A 27,946-nucleotide genomic window follows, 5' to 3' on the forward strand; every position below is an offset into this window, starting at 1 on the left:
ATGATAGTTAAATTCACTTTGACTTAAAAAAATAAAAGGGCAATATTTTGGGAGTCAGTGAGGTCAAGTAATTTGGGCCTAGTCCTGCACTTATGACTGTGACTTGAATGGGACTGCTAACATGCATAAAGTTACTCACATACATAAAGGTATTTGTTGGATTGGAGCCATTAATGTATATTTCACTTTAATCATTTTTTCCCATTTCCTAATACTGTTTTTTCTCCCATTTTGTTATTGTTAGACTTAAAGTACAATAATTATTTAGATGTTTGATCTAGCTGATTTCCTTACTTTAGAGAGAAATTTATGAAATAAGGTCCAGTTCCTACAAATATTTATATACGCTAACAATTTTATTGGAGTCTAATTAGCAATTTTTCTAGGTAGGCATTCAAACCAACTTTTTAATAAAATTCTTAGTCCACATCTCTCTTCCCCACCCACTTCTTTCCTTTTGTTTCATGGACATTGGTTCCTTGGCTATTACTTTGCTTTATTTCATTCATGTTTCTTTCACTTCAGATATTTGAAAAGTAGGTTCTAAAAAGCAAAGTTACACTGCTTCCATACACAGAATATACATATGTTAAATAGGTTTTTTTTTAAGTGCATACTTGTGCTGAGGTTTTACTTAACCATTTTCTAAGCAGTTATAACCTATTCTATATACTGTTGCTGAGGTAACTGCACTTCTCATCTCTTGGAGAGAGGTAGCCTTATTATACACCTGAATAAGGCCTGGTCTACACTAGGGTGGGGGGGTCAAACTAAGGTACGCGACTTCAGCTACGTGAATAGCGTAGCTGAAGTCGAACTACCTTAGTTCGAACTTCTTACCTGTCCAGACGCCGTGGGATCGAAGTCCGCGGCTCCCCCGTCGACTCCGCCACCGCCGTTCGCGGTGGTGTATTTCCGGAGTTGACGGGAGCATGTTCGGAGTTTGAACTATCGCGTCTAGATTAGACGCGATAGTTCGAACTCCGAGAAGTCGAACGCTACCCGTTGACCTGGCGGTAAGTATGGACGTACCCTAATACAGTTCTCTCCTAAAGTGTGCTCTCTACTACCAGCAGATTCCTTCCCCTCCTCGCTGGTTTACCAAGAGCTAAAGCTCTACCCATTCCCCAACCCTAGCCACACACTCCCTTCCATCTGCATGGGAGAGGGAGTAGTGGCCCCACAGAGAGGCTGCTTTTCCCACTGTGCTTGACCCATGATGCATCAAGCCTCATGTATTACATCCCCTCACTCTCCTGCCAGGGGCGGCTCTAGGTATTTTGTCGCCCTAAGCACGGCAGGCAGGCTGCCTTCGGGGGTATGCCTGCGGGAGGTCCTCCGATTCCGCGGCTTCTGCATACTCACCGCCGAAACCACAGGACCGGTGGACCTCCTGCAGGCAAGCCACCAAAGGCAACCTGCCTGCCCTCCTCACAGTGACCGGCAGGGTGCCCCCCGCGGCTTGCCGCCCCAGTCACACGCTTGGCGTGCTGGTGCCTGGAGCCGCCCCTGTCTCCTGCTCAGCGATGTACGGGTCTGTCACAATCTTGCTCTTTAATGATACCACTAGTAGACATAGCCAAAAAGAGAATATTTTCTCTGAATTCATGGCCTATCTCTAAACTCTGTCTTAAATACACATCTCCCATCAGAATAGGGTGACCAGATGTCCTGATTTTATAGGGACAGTCCTGATTTTGGGGTCTTTTTCTTATATAGGCGCCTAGTCTCCCCAACCCCGTCCCGATTTTTCACAGTTGCTGTTGGGTCACCCTATATCAGAAGTCCCATTCAAATCAACAGAATTACCCATGAAAGGGGGATGTATTTGGCCCTAGACATAGCATAAATGTAGCTGAGACGGACCAAAATCATTTATATGTTTTCATCCCAAGGGACTACCCAAAGTCCCAGAGCCTGTTCTCAATGAAGTCAATGCAAAACTGCAAATTAACTCTGCTGATTAAAAAGTCCTACTTCAGTGCATACTATGTATTACTACTACAGCTGGGTGTGTGTGTGGCGGGGGGAATTTGGCTGAAACAGTTTTTTCATGGAAAAATGCAGATTCAGGTTGACTGAAACAGCAAATTTATGTTGATTTCAGCCAATTATTTGTCTGAATGAAAAAAGAAAAAGTTTTGTAAATGTTGAAATGTATGAAGTATTCTGGATGGGAATATTTTTCCTAATCTCTCTTTGAAGTTGTTCCACTTCATATAAAATACTTCAGTAGTCACAGAGATGGGTCAAACTAAATCTTTCATTCAACCCAAATTGAAATTTTCCCAATTTTTCAACTTGCTGATAATTCTGAAAAATTTCAGTTTTCATTCCACCTGAACCAAAAGGTTTTTTCTCCCCCTTAACCCTAGCCAAGGAACCACCAGTGAACCAAAAAATCAGTTATTTGCCCAGCTCTTTTTCTGACAATTGAACTTTGAGGCTCAGTATGGTATGTAATGTAAAAAGAAAAGTGATACGTCAATAGTTATCAATAAGGTTTTTTTAATACTTTGCAATAATTGTTGTCTTTGACATACATTTCAATATTTTCATATGATTACATTGGGGATCATGAATTATTTATACTTATGTTTTTAATGGGATATGCCTGAATGTTCTATTAAAAAGAAACATGTTGCATGCTTAAAAGATATGTATAAGAGACTGCAGCTTAGCCATATAATGAAACTTGAGCAAAAAGATGTTCATGCATGCGCAACAAATAACTTCTGTAAAACAGAAATTACAATATGTATAATGAGTAAATGATCTATGTCTGTAGCTCAGCTGGACCCCTTCTGAGTGGAACAGTTAAGGGTAATTAAAGATAACAAAAGTCATGTTTCTTAACTATAATATCAAAAAAATCCTTGTTAACGTCTGTGGTTTCTGTGCTCCCTTTGCAACTCTGTTTAGGAACATCACAAATCAGGCTGCGAAGTACCTAAAAAGTATTCTAGGTTGTGATGTTACCATCCGATGAGGATCTCACTTGTTTAACATCCAGAACTGAAATATTATTTTCAGAACTGCAAAAATACTTCTTGAAAATTGACTATAAAGAGTTTAGCCATTTATTTTAAGTACTGATACTCAAAAACATTGCTTTACTCTTATCTTAATACACAGTAGCATAAAGGGTCTAGGCAACTTATACCCTTTGGTGACTAGTATGTACAAAGTAAGGCCATGATCCAGCGAACTGATTCATACAGGCAGTACCCTGTGTCTTCAGTGGATCTCTGCGCTGACATAAGTGTACACTCACCTACATGAGATTGCAGGATCAGGGCCTAAGTCCTTTGCAAAATTGAAAGGTTTGAATTGAGAGAGGTAAATTGAATGGAGAGAGGTAAATAGTGGTATCCCCCAAGGGTCTGTTCTGGGACCAGTCCTATTCAACATATTCATAAATGATCTGGAAAAGGGGTAAACAGTGAGGTGGCAAAATTTGCAGATGATACAAAATTACTAAAGATAGTTAAGACCAGGCAGACTGTGAAGAGCTACAAAGGGATATCTCAAAACTGGGAGACTGGGCAACAAAATAGCAGATGAAATTTAATGTTGATAAATGCAAAGTAATGCACATTGGAAAGCATAATCTCAACTATACATATAAAATGATGAGGTCTAAACTAGCTTTAAGCAATCAAGAAAGAGATCTTGGAGTCATTGTGAATAGTTCTCTGAAAACATCCACTGAACGTGCAGCGGCAGTCAAAAAAGCAAACAGAATGCTGGGAATAGTTAAGAAAGAGATAATAGGACAGAAAATATCATGTTGCCTCTATATAAATCCATGGTACACCCACATCTTGAATACTGTGTGCAGATGTGGTCACCCCATCTCAAAAAAGATATATTGGAATTGGAAAAGGGTCAGAAAAGGGCAACAAAAATTATTAGGGGGTATGGAATGGCTTCCATATGAAGAGAAATTAATAAGACTGGGACTTTTCAGCTTGGAAAAGAGATGGCTCATGGGGAGATATGATTGAGGTCTATAAAATCATGACTGGTGTAGATAAGGAAGTGTTTACTACTTCTCATAACAGAAGAATTAGGGGTCACCAAATGAAATTAATAGGCAGCAGGTTTAAAATAAATAAAAGGAAGTATTTCTTCACACAATGCACAGTCAACCTGTGGAACTCCTTCCCAGAGATGTTGTGAAGGCCAAGACTATAACAGGTTTCAAAAGAACTAGATAAATTCATGGAGCATAGTTCCAACAATGGCTAATAGCCAGGATGGGCAGGAATGGTGTCCGTAGCCTCTGTTTGCCAGAAGCCGTGAATGAGCAACAGGGAATGGATCACTTGATGATTACCTGTTCTGTTCATTCCCTCTGGGGCACCTGGCACCGGCCACTGTCAGAAGACAGGATACTGGGCTATCTGGACCTTTGATCTGACCCAGTAGGGCCATTCTTATGTTCTTGTGTCAAGGTTACTTGATATAGAGGGAGGGGGCATGTAGAGCAGTAGTGGGAAGTGAAACAAATATTTTGCTTCAAATCTGTATGTGTTTTGTTTCAAGAATAACTGTTCTCTGTGAAGATTTCATAGGAAATTACATGACTTTTTCCCTCAGAAGTTACTGTACCCAGTGAAAAGGAGAGAAGAGAAGTGAATATAAAAACAATTTGTTCCAGTTACTGCTTAATGAATCTTGGGTCCATATACTGCTCTTGATTTGCATGCAAAATGGTAATGGATGTCAATGAGTCACATGTACAGATTTAAGACAGTGTATATAGCCTTTAATGCAGAACTAAAGCAACTGCTAATTTTGAAAATGAGTCCTGTAGAATTAAAAAAAAATTAAGGGCCATATCTTAATAGCTTTTTGGACAAAACTTGTATTATCTTTATTGAGAAGTCAGTGAATGAATCAGTAGTCGGACATAGCCTGGCCTATATAGATCAGTCGTATCAAAATTTAGATTCATTTTTCAAGCGTCATGATATGAACCATTTCAAATTTGAACAGATACACAGATCAGAATATCCTTAATGAATTACTGTATTTCAATTTAAAGATGTTTTTCACTCTTTAGCATATAAATGTGCATGGTATGTGTTCTTGTATAATGTGGGAGTCCTTTTCAACTGTCTCTTACTTGATTGTTCTCAGATGACTTCTGCTATTCTTTCAGGAAAAAATGTTATTACACTGACTGGAGGAGCAAAACCATGGGCAGGTTGGTGGGTGATGCATAGCTTCTAATCTTGCATATAGTCACCTGCTAAACATTAGCAGTTGTAAATTTATCCAGAGCAACTAAAACCATTACATTTGATTCATGGAAACTCAAAAATGCATTAACACAAATAATGCCTTAAAATAGTCAGCTGTTACATGATGCAGTACAGTACCGCTTTGCCAGTTCTCACTTTGCAAGTGAAATACTTCTCATTCCAAAAAAATGGTCTCATTTAGTCTATCAGCAGAGATTTAATATCAAAGACAGCATTGCAGTGAGGCCTCTGGTTACTAAAATTTCATTGTTGCTTTACAAAATGTACTTTTTACTAGCACATTATGCCTCATATTAATCAAAACCAAACTCCAGTTGTTGAACTAGGAACCTGAGCCCGCAAATACACACAAGGTTCACTTCATGCCTTTGAGTAAAGGCCTAAATTAAAGTACACTTTGTGATGCAGTATCCTTGAGCTTTTGTTTCATATATTTGATGGCTAACAGTAATATTCAGTAAAGGGTCTTTGACTCACTATGTGAGTTAGCAAGGTTCTACTATATTTCCAATATACGCTCCATTCTAGCATTATTGGTTGTTAATTTTCCTTAGAGAAGCACTCCATTGTAGAAATGGTAGCCTCAAGAGCTGGTAAGACCTATTGCTCTGTTCCAAAATGTAAGTGCCAATTGAAACAAGCTTATGAGATTGCTAGACTAATTTCTATACCAAAAATGTGTCCTAATGCTTATGAGTAAGCTTGGAAGGATTAGATTTGCATCAGTAAATGTTGATAAACATCAATTTCACCCATATACACACACATACCAACAGAAATATTTCCATCAAGTACAATCAAAATTTGTAGAGACACAAAGTAAGAAAACTGCAGCTTAAGAAATTATTGAAATTTGATTTAAGGTTTTATTTGGTATGTTTTGATATGTAATGTTGACAATTTATATTGCAACAGTAATAAAGCTCTAACTTTTTGAATCTCAACATCTATCATTAAAAACATTTTCTAATTCCCCATAATTTCCTGCAACTGTGAAAATTTAAATTGGTGCAAGACCACCAGTTAACCAAAAAAAAAAATCACAAAATATCACTGAATTGCAAAATTTGGTTTATAAATCCAGTTTCAATAATAATATTAGACCGAAATAATTTATAACATAAATTTACAACTGCTTTTCTCCTCTCCCCATCATGCATGTGCTTGCTTCATTTTAGTGTACAATTCAAAGCAAACCACTTACATTTTTGTAATATTAAGGCAAATGTAACAGGGCTATGCCATAAAACTGAATTCTTCCTAGGATTTCTGGGTGTAATAACTTGGATGCTAGATGGATTTATGATTCCCTTTAGTAACACAGGTATCTAGAATATGCAGTTGAAATCAACCCAGTTTCTAAGAGTAGAGTAACAAACAATATTGCCATATTTGCATTCAGGAAGGAATGTTTACCCAGGTCAAATTGGCAGAGACCATGGTTTTTTTGGGTTTTGGGTTTTTATTTTTTTTTTTTACCTATTTCACAGCGTGGAGCAAGACAGTCACTTGCTGTTTTGAACTAGAGTAAATCATGCATTCTCTGTAATTTGAAGTCTTTAAATCAAGATTTGAGGATTTTAGTAAATCACCCAGCAGTTATGGGCAAATTACAGAGGTGGGTGGGTGGGTGAGGTTCTCTGGCCTGTAATGTGCAGGAAGTCAGACTAGATGATCATGATGGTCCCTTCTGACCTTGAAGTCCATGAGAACTTTAACATCAGAGACAAACACACTTACATATTTCATTTTTATATGAAGTTTGTTTTGTGAGAAATTAAAAAAAAAACAAGGAAGCGAAGTTAAATATTTTGCTGGGGTTTTTATTCTAGCATTTTAAGAGAGCAAACACCTTTTTGAAAGAATTGCATGTGAACTCTTACTGTTAAAGTCCAAATCTAAATAAGAAAACTAATCCTAAAAATTCACAGAACACAAAATTTGAAAAATAAATCATTGTTATATTTTTTTCAGTATGTGTGCATCACTGTCCATATTACCATAATAAATCTATAGATTGACAAACTGCGACCTATGAACATAAATGTACTTAAAGGAATGACTGTTCTATTAAAATTTTGAAATTAACAGGTAGAGTGCACAAGAACTAGAATAAAAAACTACATTAAAATTAATATTTCTCATCACTCTTACTTCATTTTTAAATAAAAGATTATAGTTTATTAGACAGTTTTGCATATTGGGGACAAATTCTATTCTCAGATGTATCTCCACAGGCAGGATTTGATTTTTAATGCCGGTGGTGTCAGATATCTTAAAAATTCATGATGATATTAATGTATTAGGACTAATTCTGTACATGTTCCACACCTATTCAGTCCTGTTGGACTTACTCATATATAATCACTGCAGAATTGGACCTGTTTAGGAAAGTTCTGTGCATGCACACACTTCATTTTTGTCACCCCAAATTTACTTCAAAATTGGCATATTAAAGATATGCAAAATGGGTAATTTTACTTCACAGTTTTTATCCAGGGTGAAATACTGATATTTCCTGCAGCAAAATGGCAGCTCTTAGAGTAGAGAAATGGAAACAGGAGTGTGGTTTATTTTTTATGGTGAAATAAGGATCTATCCTTGCAGAAACTGTCATTAATTCTAGCTTTAAAAAATGCATTTGCTAGTTAGTGAACCCCAATATTTTGTACATCTCATAGAAGTTAATTGGAGTCTTTCCATTGACTTCAGTGGGAATTGGATTGTGGTTATGACACCAGATCTTAAGCTGGTGTAAACTGCCATAATTCCATTACATTTAATAGAACTATGCCTGTTTACACAAGCTGAGGATCTAGTCCAGTGGTCTCCAAACTTTTTTGATTGTGCATCCCATCACTAAAAAAATTTTGAGCACGCACCCCCTGCTCCTGGCTGAACTGTCGAAGCAAAAAAAAAAAAAAAAAAAAAGGCTGCTTGGACTCCTGGCCGAACTGCTGAGGAATGTTGGGGGAGAAAAAAGTGGCGCTGGTCTGGCGGCACTCCTCCTGCCGTGCACCCTGAACAATCCTCTTGCGCACCCCACTTTGGAGACCACTGATCTAGTCCATAGTGTACAGATAACCATCCCTTACTTAGTAATATGTATATTTGTAAGTAAAGAATGTAATAAATTAAGAGCTGTTATGGGGTCCAATTCTGCAAGTTCTCCATGAATGGGACTTCCATTGCAGTCAATGGAATGCTTACAGGATCAGAGCTCTATTGTCTATCTGATCAGATATCTGTGTTTTTACCAGCTCATTTATTAAACCACTCGATTAAGAGAATACGTACCTGATCAGGAACAGCAAGATTGTACTCTATAAGGCTAAATACTTCATACTTTAGAAGTCTGCAAGTAAATACATTGCAACATATCAGATATTGTGTGAATGCTCCCAGACTTCAGACAAGATGACCTAAAATATTTTTTTGTCTTTTGTCTGATTTTTCAGACAGACTAATTTTTTTTCTTTTAAGACTGATATTGAGGAAAACACCAAAATAAATTCTACTATACACACAGCAGAACATTTACATAATATTTTAATTCTGGTTTAGGCCCACAAAATCTGGGCAATTATGAATTATTATAACATAATTGCCATCTCTAATTGAATTTATTACTAGAGCTGGGCAAAATTTTGCAGATTAATAGTTCAATTTCTGGAAAAAAAAATCACTTTAGGGTCTATATAAACTAATTGTGAATTCAAGTCCAATTTGGTGAATTGTTCTGGCTGAAGAAAATCATTGGAAATCTGTTTCAACATTTTGATTTAACTTTTTGTTTCAAAACGATATTTCATTTTGAAATGTAAGTAGATGTATTAAAACACCTGAAAATGAAACCAAACGGGAAAAGTTTCAAAGGAATCTTTGAAATCAAATTAATCTGATTTACCCCCTGAACAAAAATAATTTATTTGCTCAACTTTAGTTTTTACTTCTAAGTATTAGAGAGGATACATTCCAATCTTCCTTCATCAGAAGTCTGCAGAATTGAAAATGACCTAGCTTACATGTGAGTTGCAGTAGCTGGGTATTCTGGTGCTTCGTGTACTTAAGTCGTATCTTTGATTTGTTCCATTGTGTATGAGTTTGGTAACATGCATTTTTTTATGTTCAACAACATCTGAATTTTGGAGTACTGAACCATTTATTGATCATAATAGCTTTTCCTGGCTATGATATAGGCATGTATAGCTCTGTGATTTGTTTGGTTTATTTATTTCAATTTCTACTACAGAATAAATTATATATTTATCTGTTTATTTTTTGTTATGAGTTTCTCCACAAGCCCTATAAAAATTAACATATAAATAAATGGAGACCTGGGTTTTCTTTCAGAGCCTATTTACTCTGAATCTCTATACCATCCTTTGCAGGTCTAATGTTGATAAACGCATGGTAGAGCCAATTTTGAACAAAATAACTGCAGCTGTTGCCCTTTTCATAAATTTTAATCCTAACAGCTGTATACTGCAAACCCTTAGCCTGACTTGACTTAAAAGAAGCTAACTGGGAGAATAATCACTACTCAAATGAGCAAGACTTTTTAAGGTCCGCCCATAAGAGCCTTCATTCAATCCACATATCTATGAAACTCAAGTTAGACAATGATACTTGGTTGCCCAGCAAGTTTATAAGACACCATTAAGTGATCACAAATTATACAAAAAAGAATTAATGTACAATTGCAGAAAAGGCAGTGTGAGTTAAATAGAATCTGATATCTCCTGTCCTCACATATGGTAATTGGCTAGAAGCAGGTAGCATGGAATGTCTCAGTACATACAATGTTATACTCTGAGAATGCAGACAACTTGGCTGATTCACCATTAAGAAGAAACTTTTTCTTTGTCTTTTGTAAGTGAATTTAATGCTAATGTAAGGTGTCTGACTGGTGTATTTGCAGGTGTAATCCTGGGAATTGGAATAGTCTTTGTTCACAAGGCAGGTTCAGCAGGAATGCAATTTGCCTACCAATGTGCCTTAGCCCTGATGTAGAGAACTTCCTCTAGATGTAAAATAGTTCAGTCTGGAAATGCATCCTTTAACCTTCCACTGACAAGTGTGCTAATTGTGATGCTAGTATGTTTCTACTGATGTGGACATTGGCCCTCACTCAATTGCACAGCTATTAGGTTATAAAGACATTACCAGCTGAGACTGGATTCACACCATATAAACGTGGACAGTCCAGTCACAATCTAGTCTTTCAGGAAAAAAGTCTTTTTATAATATATACAGTGATGCTCATTAAATCTGGATGCCTAAAGTTAGGCATGTTACTTAGGTCTAATGGATATAGAAGTATATTAGAATTTATCTCCTAGTGACTACAAGGCTAATTAGTCCATTAATATCAAAGAGAGCAATGAGAGTTTAGCTCCTCTAATCAAGCTGCTTATTTAGATGCCTAATGTTAGGCACCAAAGTTTGACAGTTTTGCTTGGAGACTTTATGTAATTTGATATATCAATATATTGAAGAAACTTACTGTGAACAGGAAAACTGCCTGTGTGAAATCTATGAACATAGAAGATATTAGGATGATGCTGATGTCAGGAACCTTTTAACCTGGCCAGTGACAATTGCCTAATACTGGAATTTCATGCCACTATTGAGTATGATAGTTGTAACAATGTAAAGAGAACTAAAAGGGCTGATAATTCTAAGCCAAATCTTTCAGTCATGGGAGTATATATACTGAGCAAGAACTGAGAGATTTTGGCACAGTATTGATACCTAAATAATACCAACAGTTGCAATAACATATATAGTTAAGGGTTTTTCCCCAAACCAGAATTATTCATTGGGGTTTTTAAAGGAATATGAGGATAAATGGAAAAGTTAGGATAACTCCTGAGATTTAGTCTGAAAGGCTTATGAACACACAATTCTGCAAAAGACCATAAAAGTGCAATTAAGTTGAAGATTTCCGATAGGAATCATACTAACTTAGGGAAGGGATAATTGTCATGACTAAGTGAAATCTATTCATAAATGAAGGATTTAACTTTTCTTGTTATGTCAGATAATAAAATGCAATGGTATTGCAGAGTAACATTTTATAGTCACTATAAGGCAATTACTTTTACAACTGTTAGTGTTGCAACACTGGGTATTTTCAGTTGGAATGTAGCTGTGCTCAGAATTTGGCCCATGGAATTTTTCTCCATTGTGACCTGTCTGATCTCTCCTTCCATCACAAAATCCTGACTTTACAAGAGTTATTCATTACAAGCTAAATTCTGCCACCTTTACTCATGATGAGTCACAATTTAGTGAGTAGTCCCATTGAATTCAGTTGGATTACTCAGGAACTAAGGTACTGCTCCATTTGTGCAACAGTGTGAGAATCCAGTCCTGTGATTTGGACTTAAATGTACATTGACAGATTAGTCAGACTACTCTTTCACCACCTTCATGTCTTTACTGAAGTTTGAGAATCCATAACACTCTGTTTCAGACAAATAAGTTTAAGAAATTGAATGAAAACTCTGGGAAAAGGACCTAAATTAAGAATAAAAATCAGAAACCAATGCAAAAATCTGATTTATTATCACAAACTCCATGGGAATGTAGAAATTTCAAGAATCTGGTGTCATGGTATACATTAAAGTACTGTAAGGCCTGATGCGATTCCTGTTGAAAAAAACAGGAAGACTGATGCTGACTTCTGTGAAAGTTGGATTGGGCTCTAGATGCAGTGGGGCTATTCTCTTCACACAGTAGTGTAATTTAGCAGTAACTAAATTGATGCCCATGTAATTACACCATGTGAGAGGAAAATTCCCAAACCCAATCCATAAATACTAAATTTAATCTATGCTTTGCACTAACTGGCAGCAAAAATGTGTTTGCAGTGTGTAAAACCCTAGTAGGAGACAGACTAATCTGAAAAGTAAAATCGTATGGCCTCATCCTGCAAATGCTTATACATCTGAGCAACTTTATTCCTGTGACTCAGCTCTATTAGACTCAAGTGTACATTTGCAAGATTGGGTCTTTCCACAGCAGCAGTGGGTATAGGTGTGGTTGTTTTTTGGTTTTTGCAATTTAAAACCAGACAGCTTTTTTGGAAAAAATAAATAAGCAAATATGCAATTGGACTGGGGAACTTTATGGTTCTAAGTGTCACCCTGAAGCTTTTTTTCATGTTAGATTCTCCCTGAAAATAAAAAATTAATGGAAAAGCCTGAGTGCTTTTACTGTGCAGCCTGCTGCCAATTTAAAATAAGCTTTTTCAGCAATCACACTTATATTCCACTTTTCTTTCAGCTTAATTCATGGGATATTTTCATGCAGATGTAAAATATTTCCCCATAACTTTAATTGCTAGATGCAAATGGCCTCATTAGGATTATATGAGAGTCTGGCTCTACATTTTACAATTCTAAATAATAAATGTGCCCATTTATTTATTTATTCGGTAGCACTAGTTATTGGCGTTTCTTTTGTACTGTGTTTCTTTGCTGATTGTGAGAGGTAATTTTTCTGAAGGGCAGTCTCCCTTTCTAAGTTCAAATTGCAGGTGCAAAACTCATGCCTACATTTTTGCTCTCATAACAAAAAAGTGGGCTCATTCCAAGTAGTTGTATCTCTGACCACCATACCCAATTAGTAGTTTAATTGCAGATGTAAATTAGATAGTTATAAGAGTAAGTACCGAGAGTTGTGCTCTGGATTCATTTTGTGGGTACAAATGCAGATGTAACTTGTGGAAACCAGGCCTTAACCCAGTTGAAAAATATAGCTGTAGTTAGGGTGTCTGGACACTCAGCCATGCCTCCAAAGATACAATATATCATAACATGAAACCCAATCCAGTGTTCCTTGAACACACAAAATTCCCATTCACTTCAATGGGAGGAGAGTTTGGAGGTGCAAGGAATACAGGATCAGGCAAATCTGAAGGGAAGAATTGTCATTGTTGAGGAATTAACTAGATTACCTAATAGATCTCTTCCATCTCTAATTTCTATAAACTGAGTTCTGACATCCTTATGTAAGCACATCTCTAACGGGGGGAGTCAGGGAGTCTTGCCTATATAAAGACTAAGCACAAACATAGAACTAAATCCTATAATAACCTGTGAAACCTGAATCTTTAGAAAACTGCAGAAAATTATCATCGGTTTTTGTCTAAATGCTGACTGTGAAAATGTTTCATCTTGCTCTAAAGTATTCTTGTTTTACTTGATTTGTGCTTATACTCTGATGGGATATCATAGAATCATAGAATCTCAGGGTTGGAAGGGACCTCAGGAGGTCATCTAGTCCAACCCCCTGCTCAAAGCAGGACCAAACCCAACTAAATCATCCCAGCCAGGGCTTTGTCAAGCCTGACCTTAAAAACCTCTAAGGAAGGAGATTCCACTACCTCCCTAGGTAACCCATTCCAGTTCTTCACCACCCTACTAGTGAAAAAGTTTTTCCTAATGTCCAACCTAAACCTCCCCCTCTGCAACTTGAGACCATTACTCCTTGTTCTGTCATCTTCTACCACTGAGAACAGTCTAGATCCATCCTCTTTGGAACCCCCTTTCAGGTAGTTGAAAGCAGCTATCAAATCCCCCCTCATTCTTCTCTTCTGCAGACTAAACAATCCCAGTTCCCTCAGCCTCTCCTCATAAGTCATGTGCTCCAGCCCCCTAATCCTTTTTGTTGCCCTCCGCTGGACTCTCTCCAATTTATCCACATCCTTCTTGTAGTGTGGGGCCCAAAACTGGACACAGTACTCCAAATGAGGCCTCACCAGTGCTGAATAGACGGGAATGATCACATCCCTCGATCTGCTGGAAATGCCCCTACTTATACAACCCAAAATGCCATTAGCCTTCTTGGCAACAAGGGCACACTGTTGACTCATATTCAGCTTTTCGTCCACCTTAACCCCTAGGTCCTTTTCTGCAGAACTGCTGCCCAGCCATTCGGTCCCTAGTCTGTAGCAGTGTATGGGATTCTTCCGTCCTAAGTGCAGGACTCTGCACTTGTCCTTGTCCATAATAATATGTAGATTTTGACAGAGCTCTACAAATCATATGGAGATTTAATTACATGTGCCAGGGACTAGGTTCATAAATATACAATTAAGGACTATATTTTTAATTCTCATTTTAAGAGGGAAATTTGTGTATGAGGTATCTAAAGGGTTTGTGTTTATATCTTAGATTAAGCACTAGATTGGGCCTTTAAGCATATCCTTAAGTAAGGGTGGACATTGTAATTGCTCCAAACAAGCTACCTTGGGAAGGAATTGCAACACAGAGAGTCATTCTCTAAAGCAGTATGCTATTACCTTCCTCCTGACTGTGCCACTTTAACATGGCCAAATCCCGCCATGCTTGCTCGACAAAACTCCTATTGATGGCAGTGGGAATGGTGTCTGAGTGCGGTCCGAAAGATTGGGTCACAAATAACGTAAGCATTGACTTTATTTTGGTTTAGTAATTTAGAAAATAATCACACTCTTGCTTTCATTTCAAGCTTATAGTTCATTCTCATCCAGCATATATAGCTATGATGGCAACAAAAGTGATGTGCAGCTGGGAGCATAAGTCTAACTTGTCATTGTTCCAGTTTGCAGAGGAATATCAGAGAGCTGAAAAGTTGGTTGCCCAGAAATCCAATGAAGCTTGACAAGGAGGCCCTCCCTGACCTGGAAGAGACAGATTGTTACACAGCACCCTTTAGCCGAGCGCGGATCCACCAGTAAGTGTTGGTATTGGGAATGCAACAGCAGAGATCCATGTTCCCATTTTATTTTCTCATTTCTTCTCTCCAGGTGACAGAAAGGCAATCATTAACAGATGGTCACTGACAAACACATGGTGTCAGGCTTGCTGTTTCCTGTTGGTTTTCTCTTAGGGCCATATTCTGTCCTCTGATACTCACCAGTGACTTCCATTGATAGCTGTTCAGCAGTATAGTGTAGGGGCAAAATTTGGCTCCAATAGGAGCATGCTATTCTGTCTCCTCTTACATTATTAAACACACATACTCCTGGGTTGTTTTTGCATATTCAAGAAACAGCTGGGCTAAATCTGAGAGTATTCCCTCAGCTGAAACAGAAGGAAAACCCTGGGAACACACTGAAAACACTGACTTTGGATTTTAGCCAGCTGTGTATGCAACAAATGCTCCTGCCTCAGATATGTATAGAAAACCCTTAATCTTCTATACACAACCTAAAAATGGTAAACATATCTGTTAAGGCTAACATATCATCTCTGCTTTTGCTGTACTATGGAATAATGTTCCTTGTTGTAATGCATAATGCAGTGATAGACTTTAAAATGATGTTAATGTATTATGCCTCTTCTGGTTTTTATTTAATCTTAAGATTTTAATAAAGTAGAATTAAAGCTTGACTTCTCTTGAATGGAGCCATAAATTCATGTGAATTCTAGTGGACAGCACATGATACCAGGAGCAGCTAAATTCTAATCCCAGCCAGTGATTCAGTGTGTGGCATTAGACCAATCACTTAGGCCAAAAAAATAAGTATTTTTTCTCACAACACACAGTCAACCTGTGGAACTCCTTGCCAGAGGATGTTGTGAAGGCCAAGACTATAGCAGGGTTCAAAAAAGTACTAGATAAGTTCATGGAGGATAGGTCCATCAATGGTTATTAGCCAGGATGGACAGGGATGGTGTCCTTAGCTTCTGTTTGCCAGAAGCTGGGAATAGGCAACACGGGATGGATCACTTGATGATTACCTGTTCTGTTCATTCCCTTTGGGGCACCTGGCATTAGACACTGTCGGAAGTTAGCATACTGGGCTAGATGGACCTTTGGTCTGACCCAGTATGGCCATTCTTATGTTAAAAACTCTCATCTATTATTAGTGCCCAACTTGAGACATCTCAGCCCAGATGGTGAGTTGCATTAGAGTTGCACTTACCACAGAGTCAATGTGGGATGGAAGGGACCTCAAGAGGTCAAAGTCCATCCCTACCAACATCCTTTGGGTAAGCTGCCTTTCCAGCAATTTTATGACCCTGGATTGTGCTGAACATCTGTAATTCCCATTGACTTCAGCTGGATTTGAGAAAACTCAGTATTTCTGAAAATCAGGCCTGAGATGTTTCTAGTTCAGGAATCTCAAACTCCAGTCACCATGAGGGCTACATGAGGACTAGTACATTGGCCCGAGGGCTGCATCACTGAAACCTTTTCATACAAAGATACAAAAGCCCCCTAGGCCCCGCCCCCACTCCACTCCTTCCATGAGGCCAAGCCTCTGCCCCACCTCTTCCCACCCCTTCCCCGCCCCTATTCCAACCCCTTCCCCAAATCCCTGCCTCTTCTCCGCCTTGTCCCCTGAGCGCGCCGCATCCCTGCTCCTCCCCCCTCCCTCCTGGAAAGTCCTAAGCGCTGCCAAACAGCTGTTTGGTGGCGGGAAGTGCTGGGAGGTATGCAGAGGAGTGGGAATGCAGCGTGCTTGGCGGGGGGCGGCAGGGTCTGAGGGGAGCTTGGCTGCCGGTGGAGTTGGTGCCTATAGCGGGCCGCAGGAAATAACTCTGGAGGCCACATGTTTGAGACCCCTGTTCTAGTTGGACACCCAAAAACTGAGGCATCTCAAATCACTGATCCCTTAATGAGAATTTTGGTCTTAATGTCTGTGACCATTCTCCCATCAGTAAAATGGGGATGATATGTGCTATTTCTCCAGGGTGTTGAAAGGACTCTTTGAAAATGTAAATCACTGCATCTTATATAATAACTGTATATTACTATTATATATGTACAGTATAGTAAAAAGAAACTGTTGGATAGTTGTGCTTCGAAAGCTGTGGATTGCTTAAAATGATGCCTTTTTATATTTAAACAGCTTTACAATAAACAACAAAGACAGCTTCTTCAGCAACTCCACAAGAAGTAGAATAGTGCACCACATGCTCCAGAGAACGAAGTATGAAGATGGCAAATCAAAAATGGGTAAGAATTCTGATACTTAGAAAAATATAAATTGGATCTTATGACGAGTACTAATATCTTTCTATAAACTAAAGAAAAAGTGTTCATTAAATAAACTAAATAAATATTGCCAGTATTCATAGAATGACATTGTCAGTAATAGAGCTGATTGATCATTGCGAGCTGCTAATTAAGTTATTCAGTGAAAATCAACAATATTTTCTGATTATTGGGTTCATAAAATATTTAATAAATTTGATGGATAAATAGACATTCTTGTTTAGCCAGTGAAAGCATTTGTTTGTAGACGTGCAGTGTTGTCTTATGGTTAAATTCAAACCAGTAGTGTTAGCTATTAATTCAGTAGTGTTCCTCATAGAAGATGAAAGCTTCTTATGGTTCAGCTTCACTTCTGATTAGCTGTTAGAACAGTTCCTGTCAAAAGGTATAAGTACACTATGATATGTTACTTTGCATTTTAAGAATTTATATTTGTTTATGCTTCATATTTCAGAGGGTACTAGTGTTCACAGCAATGATCCTGGTTATAATTCACTCTTCTTGTGGGAAAACAAGTGTAATTTATACCAAATATTGTAGATTTTCCTAAAGCATTTGTTCAATTTCCTGCAAACACCCACAGAAGAAAAGCTAAACCTATTCATATAAATGCAAGAATATGATATTTAAACCCCAAATATTAGAGTGCTAAAGTTATGATAACATTAACTCATCCACCTTGTATGAACTGTATATACATTTAATAGCCTAACTGGTAATGGAAGGTGCCATATATTCAAGGTGAAATAGGGATGAATTCTGGTCACTTTGACAATCTTAGCTTCTGTATTTTCTAACATTTTGTGTACGTGTAACCTTAGCTTGCATTAGCGTAGTGGGCCAGAACCTCAAATCTACAGCCAAACTGCTAAATTGCTGGGAAGGGTGGGCAAATGTGGTTTAAAGGTGTCCTTTGCATTACTTGATCCTTCTTCTGCTCTGTGCACTTGTCCTTGCTTAGCTGTTAGTGAAGTCTGAATTAAAATGCACTAGGCTCCAACAGCTGGAGGAGGCTGAAAATGCTGCTTGGAATGGATGTAACACAATGCATCCTGACCACATACCTTTTTCCTTGCTATGCCAGCAGCTGGGAAGGGAGGGGTACCTATTCTATGGTGGCTTTATGCCACCTGGAGAACCACCTTATGAGTGATCATCCTTCCTAGTCCAGTGAAACCAGTTTTAAGTCTAAATTATGCCTGTAGTGCAGCACAAAGCAGCTATACCAGACCAGAGTATCTGGCCCAGTGACAGGGTTATATTTCATGGGAGGGATGCATTTAATTCCCTTTGTTTTAATTTGAAATTTTAGGAAAAATAGAAACAGCTGCCTTTGAATGTTAGCTATTAAATGGCTTTGATGTGAATGGGGTGGACTGGAGGTTTGCTGCTGTTTTCATTTGCCTGGAGAAGTTTTCTTGGAAGCAAAGCAGCAGCACACCTAAAAAAAACATGGAGAATAGAGGACAATTGGGACCCAAACCTATTTCCATTGAAACCAATGACAATACTCCCATTAAGATCAATGGTAGCAGATTCGGGGTATGTCTTTGAGAGCACAGCACTCTGACCTGTTGAAAGTCCTGATTTCTTTGGGGTTGTCCGGGAGACTATTGACTTTGGTTGCCCCCCATCAGCGTTCCTGAGTAGTTGTCCAAACCTCCTGTTTTTCAATGGTAGGGCAGTTCCTTGGTTATCCCCTACAGAGGGCCTCATTCACTGAAGAGCTGCCTTAAAGAACCACAGAAGAAAAGAGTATAGAGACTAGCCACAGTAAGGTCTCTGAAGTTAGAAAGAGCCATGTATCTTGAGGGAGCAAGAAGAGCCACAACTTCACGCTTAATGACAATGAACAGTTGTTCTACTTGTGCACAGGACTGATTATTGCCTTTTTTAAAAACAGTAACCCAATTATTGAGCATTGTCACATTTCCTCAATTCATAGGCTGAAATTCAATAGCTCTTGAAACAGCATGTATAAAAACTGATATTGAAACTCATTTTTTTCTTCTGCTTAGGTATTAATAGATTACTCAATAATGGAACATATGAAGCGGCATTTCCACCACATGAGGTAGCTGGTTTAGTTTTGCCTTAAGTGTTATGTTTAAAGTACAAGTTATTTTTAACATTGAGATCCTATTTTAACTATAAATTTGCTTTATGATGTTTTTATTTTACTTTGCATTCTGATAAGGCTTTTTATTTATAACACTCCCAACATTGATATGGGCCTAGCTTGGATATTTATCTAGTCTAATGTACAGTAATAACTTTCTGGGATGTTCTCCCACTGAGTTAAAATGGTCCTGTATTAAGTACATTTTTAAATCAACATTGCCTCTGAGATTGTTAAAGAGAACATAAATTGTTCCAATTAGTTCAAATTATTGTTACATGTTTTATACAAAATGTTCTGTTTTTCTAATTTGCTTTCCAAATTAGATCAAATACAGGAAAACTGATACTAAAATTTGCAGTGCAAACAATTTCTGTATAGTTGTATAGAACTTTACCTTGAAAATAGTCCCATCAATAAATTAAGGATCTGATATAATGCCCATTTAAATCAATGAAGACTCCCATTGATTCCAGAGGGCATTGGGTCAGGCCCTAAATGGCTGAAAGAAGGAAAGAAGTCGTAAGTCTTTAGTGTTCTTTCTAATTAAGGGCAGAACTTTACACTGAGTTTCATGTCATGATCAGACCATTTGTAACATGGACAGTTATGACTGAGACATGAGATTGCTTTAGCTGAGGATGTGATACACCACATTGTGTTTCAAAGTGACTTAAATTTCCCAGGTTGTTGGATAAAGAACTGCTCTTGATATTAACAGTTTAATGCAGGGGAGGATAAAAGATCAGTACTCTGGACATACCATTCACATTTTCATTATTCATGCTTCAGTTAGATGTTATCGATTTTAGGGGAATACTAACCGTTCTAGTGGAAGAAAAAAATCCTCATAACTGTGAAAGCTTTATCTCACTTCTACAACCACACTCTCGCACAAATATGCTTCTTTTTATAGTGTAAATGACTCTCTAGTTATATTGCAAATTATTACTTCAACAAATTTGTTTATTTTACTTATTTATTTATTCATTCACATTAGTGAGCAATTATTTTATTGCAATTGTGCTGATCCTTTTATTGCAAAGACCTGCATGAAAGACTAGGTATAAACGACTTTTTTATTTTGAATTTCCACCTCATTATATACAGTAAGTTAAAAGTTCAACTCCAATGTGAGTATTATTGTGTTCATGTTTTGCTGTGGCAAAACAGTGGAAAAAAGGAGAAGAGAGAAATTCTAATAAAAATATTAGCACAGTTCTACTTTATTTATGGCACCCATTTACGGCTTGCTTAGCAGGATAGGTGGGTAAGAGGCTCCTCTTTAGCTAGAAAACCACATTAGGCCCATTTTTGTAATGAGTTACACCCACGATTCCATACTGACTTCGGGATTGCCTGGGCGTGACTGAGTAGAATGTGACCCTTTACTGTGTTTTTGTCTTGACTCTTACTTTAAGCACAGAGTTGGGAAGGAAGGGTTAGGACAGTTTGGGAACTATGCATTTATATTATAGGGAAGTGAAGGTTCACAAACTCAAACAAGCTTGACAAATCTTTAAAAATAGAGAGAGAGAAGAATCTTTAACTCTACAAGGTTCAACATGTGTGACTGACTGCTAACCTTGAAGGGACATCTCTGAACTGGCTGAAGAGTCATAAAATCAGTCCTGGGCCTCCTACCAAGGCAGCCAACTATGCCTCCCCTCCTGCCTATGGAATGGAACTATGATTTGCTTGACTTGAGGAGTCAACTAGTGAAGTGGATTTCATGCAATACTGGACTCCTTTCTGAGATGGTGAACTGTAACCCCTCTAGCTGGTTGCTGGATCATTGCTATTCACTCAAGGGTGGAGGGTAGCACTCTCCAGAAAGGAAGCACTTGGCTGAATAGGACAAAAGACATTTTACAGCAGGATGGAAGCTGGTTGTCAGTCTTACACATTGCTTTCTCATCTTTTCCCATCACAATGTATCCCTTCTAATGCTGGCCCACCACCGGTGGCAGGCTCATAAATAATACCAATTGAGAAGTTGTTATTAGATGCATTTTACAGTTCATACTATGCAGGACCATTAGTGGTTCTCGGCATGAACATTTTGTGGAGTTGAAAATTGGGTGCAGCTTGCCTATACTCCAAGTCATGTCATGCCCTTAAGCTGTGCTGGGTTTGAGAAGAGAGAATAAAAGATGCCTTTTAAATAATGGAAGAGTATTTTCAAGAAAATAACTGTAAAAATGATTGGGTTTTGAAATTTTAAAACGAATGCAACCCAGCGGTGCTTTGGAGCATTTAATGGACTGTACATTCTCTTCAAACTAGTGTACTAAATCAGTCCATACTTCATAATGCCATTAAATGCAAGAGAATGGCCAGTAGAATTGTATGCCTTACTAAATGAAAACATGGCCGTAAACCGGCATGCTGCCTTATGGTCAGAGTAAAATGAATGTAGAACCATGGAAGATTGGTTACTTCACTTAAGAAGGGCCTGAAAATTCTGCATCATAACTTTTTATTTTATTTTAGAGTTTAACGCTGTACATTAAACTGTAATGGAATCCAGACAAAGCCAAATAAAAGTGTTGTTTGGGTAAAAATGTTTGTATTCCTCTCTGGTCAGTTTTGTTTTTAATGCCTCAGGGAGAAAATAGTACCAGCTCTGATCTTCTCATGTTGTTTCCATTATCTATGACAAGGAATATCAAAGATAGACAAGGGACTTGTGTGACAGAATGAACCCCTGTATTCACACCCTTCACACTATTACAATAATCTTTGTAGAAAAGTTATTACCGATTCTCTGTAAATCAGAAGTAACTCCAGTAAAATCACGGAGTTACCCAGATGAAAAGAACTGGGCCCCGCATTGGAAATCAGTGGAATTACACAGGGAAGCAAAATATGCCCGTATTTAAAAGCATTTGAAGAATATAAATGCATATACAAATGACCATATATCCAGGACCTACAAATACTAGACTTGAAGCTGTGCGTCCCCACTGAAAAGTGGTGGGGGTCTAGTTAGTCAGGAAAGAGTAATTTGGCACTGGTCTTTAAATCTCCCGGAGGAAATAAGTCATTGCAGAGAAGTTTGTAACCACCTCTACTATATCAGGCTTAACAATAAACTCAGGATTGCATTTTTTGTAACTATTCGTAATAAATGAACCAACAAATCTGTGTCATCAGAAAAGTAATGTCCTTATTTATATTTGAATCCAAATGCCATCTTTTTAATGCCTCTTTCTTGCCCAGTGACACAGAAATATCTTTTTATTTCTTTCTGTGATTCAGGGAAGCCACAAGAGCAGACATCCCATCAAAACACATGGAGCTCAAAATCACAGACACCTATTATATGAGCGCTGGGCACGGTGGGGAATGTGGTACAAATACCAGCCTCTGGATTTAATCAGGTACTCATACAATGTAACACAACTTGTTTCAATTATGTGAAAAGCTAGGCAGCAGTAGCCTACCCATTCTGCTGAAAATTACAGGGATTTTATATTTAAAATAAACAAAACTTTTTGAGCAAAAATGTGTCTTTTTGCTTTCTTGATAGAGTTTAGCTACTTGATATTACAATACATGGCCTCGGTCCTGCTAGCTGTTCAGTGTTGGTGGATCCGTGTGTAGTCTTACTGATTTCAGTAGGATCCACGATGGTGGAGAGATTCACCCTCATGGAACAACTTGCAGAGAGAAGGCCTAAGGCTCAGTTCTGCAATCTGATTGGCACAGACAGACCCTTTCTCTAGCCAGAGACCTTTTGAAATCAATGTAGTGTCAAATGGCTACCACCTGGATCAATTTGCATGGACGAGGGTTTGTGAGAGAAATGTTGATGAAGTTTAAAACAAAAAATCTAGTTTTGATACGATCAGTGTTGAAATTTGTTTCATTTCTTTTACCTATCTTACTATTAACACCAGGGCTTATTAAAACTAAAAGAATGTTAGAAATCAGTTTTTCCCTGTAATTAATGCTGGTGTTTTCTTTTTCACTTGTCTGTATTCACTGTTCAAGATAAGCAAAGTCAATTTCATTTCTGCTTACTGTCAATTTCTAGTTAATTTTAGGTCCTCATCCTGCAATCTGATGCATGTGGGTGGGCCCTTATGTCCCCACAGAGTCCCATAGAAGACAAGGGGCCTGCACATGGGTATAGGGGTCTTTCTGTCCTGACCAAATTGTAGGTTCAGTGCCTTATTTTCTAGCCATGTTCGCTGCCATCTCAGCTCTTCTGGCAACTTTTGGCCCATTCTTGAAGAATTAAGGGTGAATCTTGAACTCATGATGTAATACCACTTTGTCCAACAGTAGATTTCTGTGACAATCCACCATACGTTTTTTTTTATAGTGGACTACATGCTATAGAGAATGGGCTCTTTGTCACCTTGCTTATCAGGATCCCAGCACAGGCAGTCAAGGCCAAGAGTCAGAGCAGGGGCAAATCTGAGGCTGGGAATACCAGAAGAGTTTGTAGGCAGGTCCAGGTCAGAGCTCATACCGTGGGTCACAGTCTGAGTCAGGTTTCAGGGTCTGAGTCAAAGTCCAAATCAAGCCAAGAATTCAAGAGCCAGGAGCAGGAACAGTAATGGCAGCTACAGAAGATCCACACTGTTGCTGGGACACTTCCTGGAACACACCTTGGGTTTATATAGGGCAGGGAGCCAATCAGGAGTCATGGAGCTGCTGTCTGTCAAACTCTTGAGGCAGAACTTCCCATGTCTTTGTCTACAGCGGGTCATGGGAAGTGGAGTGCAAGTTGGTGACCAGCTGGAGATATCAGCTGCATGTTAGTTCTACAGGCCGGGTTCTGTAATTTTGTTACACGATAGTATTTGCATAACAATATGTCCAACTCTTCTGAATTTAATACTAACAAACGTGCTGTTTTATAATTCCTACTTTTAACAGAGCTGAAGTTACTGACTACTCTAAATCATTGCAACAGTGTAAAATTGTAGTGCACTCCAGCTGTTTCCTTATAGGATATGTGTATTGTTTAGACTGCAATTAGTGCCACTAAAGTATTATGTCAGAGTGAAATAAAATTGTTTTTTGCACAAGTGCTACTAAAAAGATGATACATGAAAATAAACCTAATAAACCTAATAATATTTCCTTTTAGGATTCCTGTAATGCTATCAAGATGGGCATGGTCATTTACTTCAAACTGTTTGTTTTTACTTCACACAGGCGGTATTTTGGTGAAAAAATTGGTCTTTATTTTGCTTGGTTGGGATGGTACACTGGAATGCTCATTCCTGCTGCACTTGTCGGGCTGTTTGTTTTCCTTTATGGATTGTTTACCATGGATTCTAGCCAAGTAAGGTATGATGCACAATAAAATCCTATTTTTAAAACCACAATAGACAGTTATTCTTGCCAGTTCCCTTGTTGAAAATGCAAGTAGCAGCCAGGCACAACCTAAACCAAATGTTGCATCTCTTCAATCAAACTTTAACCATTTGCTAGACTTATAGCATTTCATAATAATCAAATTGAGGATTCAATTATGTTATCAGCTACATCCCCTCTGTGTAACAATTTATATCAAAAACTGGACATTTACCGTTCACAGTAGCTAAATTTATGGCTGCGTTTGCAGCATTTCCAACTCTGTGTACAAGGAAATACAGCAAATACGGTGTTGAAGATAAGTAATTGCAAATGACCACCCATTAATGGTTCTCACTATAGTGAGATGAACTCATGAAAATTCTCTCTCATGATCTGTGGACTGGAGTATGGGATTGCATATAGATCTGGGTGCATCAGTGCAGTTCCAGAACTTCAACCTCTATCCTTCCATGCAAACCTTTCCCACCAAAAGGGATGTCATTGAAACTCTGAACCTAATTCTTCGCTTAGTTACATTGGTGTAAATTAAAAGCCAACTCCACTGTAGCCAATGGAGTTACACTCATTTAATATTGGTCTAAGGGAGATCACAGTCAAGTGCCGTGCAGCATGAAACCCACCAAAGTTGTAAAGTGAATTTACCCTGATGTGGGTCTGTCCCAGGAGGAGATAATGATATCAATTTAAGAAATAAGTGAAGAGAATTTGTGCTAAAGCAAATGTCTGATATATTGTAAGGAGAACTGTTTCTAAAGATAGACTTTTCTTTCCAAAGCTTTCCATTAGGAGTGATTAGCTCCTCAATGCAGAACAATAAACCATGGGAACAGAACATCAAGCTTAGTCTTTGGTTACTACTACTTTGCATGCTCAGACTGTTACCTTAATGGAGCAAAATTTTGTAGAAAATGAATGCAGTTTAGCCTTTGAACAAGGAGCACTTTACCTTTCTTTAAACTATCTTTATCCTGTATTTTACAAAGTCTGATACTGTCGCCCCTGCAGTGCTCAATTAAAGCTTTGTCAGGCTTCCTGTTATGAACCAAAATGTTCAGATTTGACCGTTTCAGATAACATTGGGTGTTATGATATTTTTATTATTATGTATTTTTATTATTATGTATTTGATTGTGCTGAGGTGTTTAACTGTTTTTTCTGTGTTGTAAGTTTGAAAGGCAAACCCACAACATGAAATTGAATCAATTTAAAACTGAGTTGAAAGTAGTTTCAGATACATCTGCCCCCTGTGTCCTCTTGCTATTTTTCTAGTTTTACAATCAGATTTTCCTGTTTTTAAATGCTTACTTTCCCTTGCTTTATGAAGGACCTATCCAAACAAAAGAGGAAACTGGCCCTCTACAAGAGGAAGCATGAAAACTATCTACATAGAGGTGTCGGAATGCTCAACACAAGCAAATTAGGTCATCTAGGAACATGAGTTTTATGCTGCACAGCATGGCAATGACAGCAGGCATAGAACTCAGATCATCTTGCTCCAAAAGCACATGCCCCTAGCATTTGAGCTGAAGTATTTTAGCTGTTTATAGTCCATGACATTCAGTTAAGCAGTTCTAATTCTATACAGTAGAAGACAGTGATACACACACAAACTAGCCCATTCATTACAATATGTCCCTGCCTATTCTGGTGTAGGGTAGCAAAGATTAAACAAAATACTAGTAAATTAGATTGTGAAGACGACAAAGAATCCTCCATTAGCAAGAAGATGAAATAAATGACCTCATAAGTCTTTCTTTTCCATTTTTATATTCTGTGGTTCTAGGATTATTTAGTTAAAGTTTGTAAAACACTTTGAAGAGAGTAAATGCTATATAAATGCCAGCTGGTGGTAGTAATTTATTATTTGGTTTTGCACTCTGTAGATGTTACATTACACACATATACACAAGGTACATCACAGGATACTGGCTAAACTGTTTTCTCCAAGACTGTGTTTTTATCAGGATGAAAACAATGAACATTTAGCATTTTAATTATGTGCCAGGGCATTATGTCAATCTGACAAATTGGCATATTGCCCCAAAACCTATTCAAAAATTTGATTATTCAATACAATACCAATTGATGCCAGATTGACTTTTATTCTAGTAATGCCCCTTATCAGGAATGTGCAAACTGTAACCATCACTTTGGATTTTGCTCGTAAAACAAACTGTTTATGGACATCAGTGACACAACTTGTTAATTTCTTTGCTCTGTGTTCACCGAAGTGTGTGTGTATATGTGTGTGTGTTTTCTTTTTGTTTTGTTTTGTTTTTTAAAAAAAACCCTGCTCAGTGATCAAATCAGGTTTTGCAAAAATTACACTTTGCTCAGTAGTATCAATTCAACTGTTAGGGTTATGTAAAAGTCTGCTACTTGGGAAATACAAATCCTCCCTCTAGTGGTTCAGGAGCAAATTTGATCATTTGACTTTTTTCATTTTATCCCCATTGTACCATTTACTTGCATTGTAGAACTGACGCAATTAGACGGTAATTGAAAAAGAAACCAACCTTTTATACAGTATAAATATCTCCAACAAACATTAATATATGGCCCATATTTTAAAACATGTTTTTCTCACTGTTGTCAGCAGAGTAGCTTGGTGAGCCAGAGGACTTTTCATTTCCCTATGACAGCTGATGGGCAAGGCAGATCATTCCATCAAAAGTCCCATTCTTTGTTGCCAGGGCTCCACATTGGTATTAGGGCTGCTATGCATGGTAACCTCAGCCTGTGATTTCCAGTGGTGACAGCTAGTTCCTTGATTTTGTTGGGAGATGGATGTAGCCATATCAGAGAAAACCCAGTGGATCTGTATCAAATTACCTTTGACACAGAGTTTGAGTTGTATACTTCGGGCGCAACATGCACAAACGAAGCTGCAGTATTTTGATCCATATTTTTGTTTTTTTGTTTCTATTGTGGTATATATTTAATGATAAAGTTGCCATTTCTTGACCAGGTTGTGAGACGGATTTAAAGTGTGCAACACATTGAAGGCCCTCCTAGCTCTTAAAATTCTTTCTTGGGCTGTCGATTAATTGCAGTTAATTCACGGGATTAACTCAAAAAAATTGTGATAAAAAAAATTAATTGCAATTCATTGCGTGTTTAATCATACTGTTAAAAATAGAATACCAATTGAAATGTATTCAATATCTACAATTTCAAATATATTGATTTCAATTACAGCACAGAATACAAAATGTACAGTGCTCAC

The 27,946-nt window shown here is 37.9% G+C and overlaps 1 protein-coding gene and 1 long non-coding RNA gene across 6 annotated transcripts in view; one reads left to right on the plus strand and one right to left on the minus strand.

Moving 5' to 3' along the window:
- The window catches only part of LOC123370054, a 99,169-nt gene extending 88,308 nt beyond the window's left edge, over window positions 1–10,861 (minus strand). The window contains exons 1-2 of the long non-coding RNA XR_006579255.1: window positions 10,777–10,861; window positions 8,568–8,625 (exon numbers count right to left, since the gene is read on the minus strand). This is a non-coding gene — a long non-coding RNA (uncharacterized LOC123370054). The remainder of the gene's footprint in view (window positions 1–8,567; window positions 8,626–10,776) is intronic.
- ANO3 (anoctamin 3) overlaps window positions 1–27,946 on the plus strand; it is a 370,397-nt gene that overhangs the window by 277,380 nt on the left and 65,071 nt on the right. For 4 of the 5 annotated variants that reach the window (XM_045016234.1, XM_045016231.1, XM_045016232.1 and 1 more), the window contains exons 7-11: window positions 14,862–14,993; window positions 17,119–17,225; window positions 19,283–19,338; window positions 22,645–22,766; window positions 24,556–24,690. In XM_045016234.1, the coding sequence (XP_044872169.1) occupies window positions 14,862–14,993; window positions 17,119–17,225; window positions 19,283–19,338; window positions 22,645–22,766; window positions 24,556–24,690 (552 nt within the window). Of the gene's footprint in view, window positions 1–11,498; window positions 11,608–14,861; window positions 14,994–17,118; window positions 17,226–19,282; window positions 19,339–22,644; window positions 22,767–24,555; window positions 24,691–27,946 lie in introns of those variants that run through there. The other variant, XM_045016235.1, reaches the window with a different exon arrangement.

The sequence above is a fragment of the Mauremys mutica genome, chromosome 4 (genome assembly GCF_020497125.1).
Source record: "Mauremys mutica isolate MM-2020 ecotype Southern chromosome 4, ASM2049712v1, whole genome shotgun sequence".
Classification (NCBI taxonomy): Eukaryota; Metazoa; Chordata; order Testudines; family Geoemydidae; genus Mauremys; species Mauremys mutica.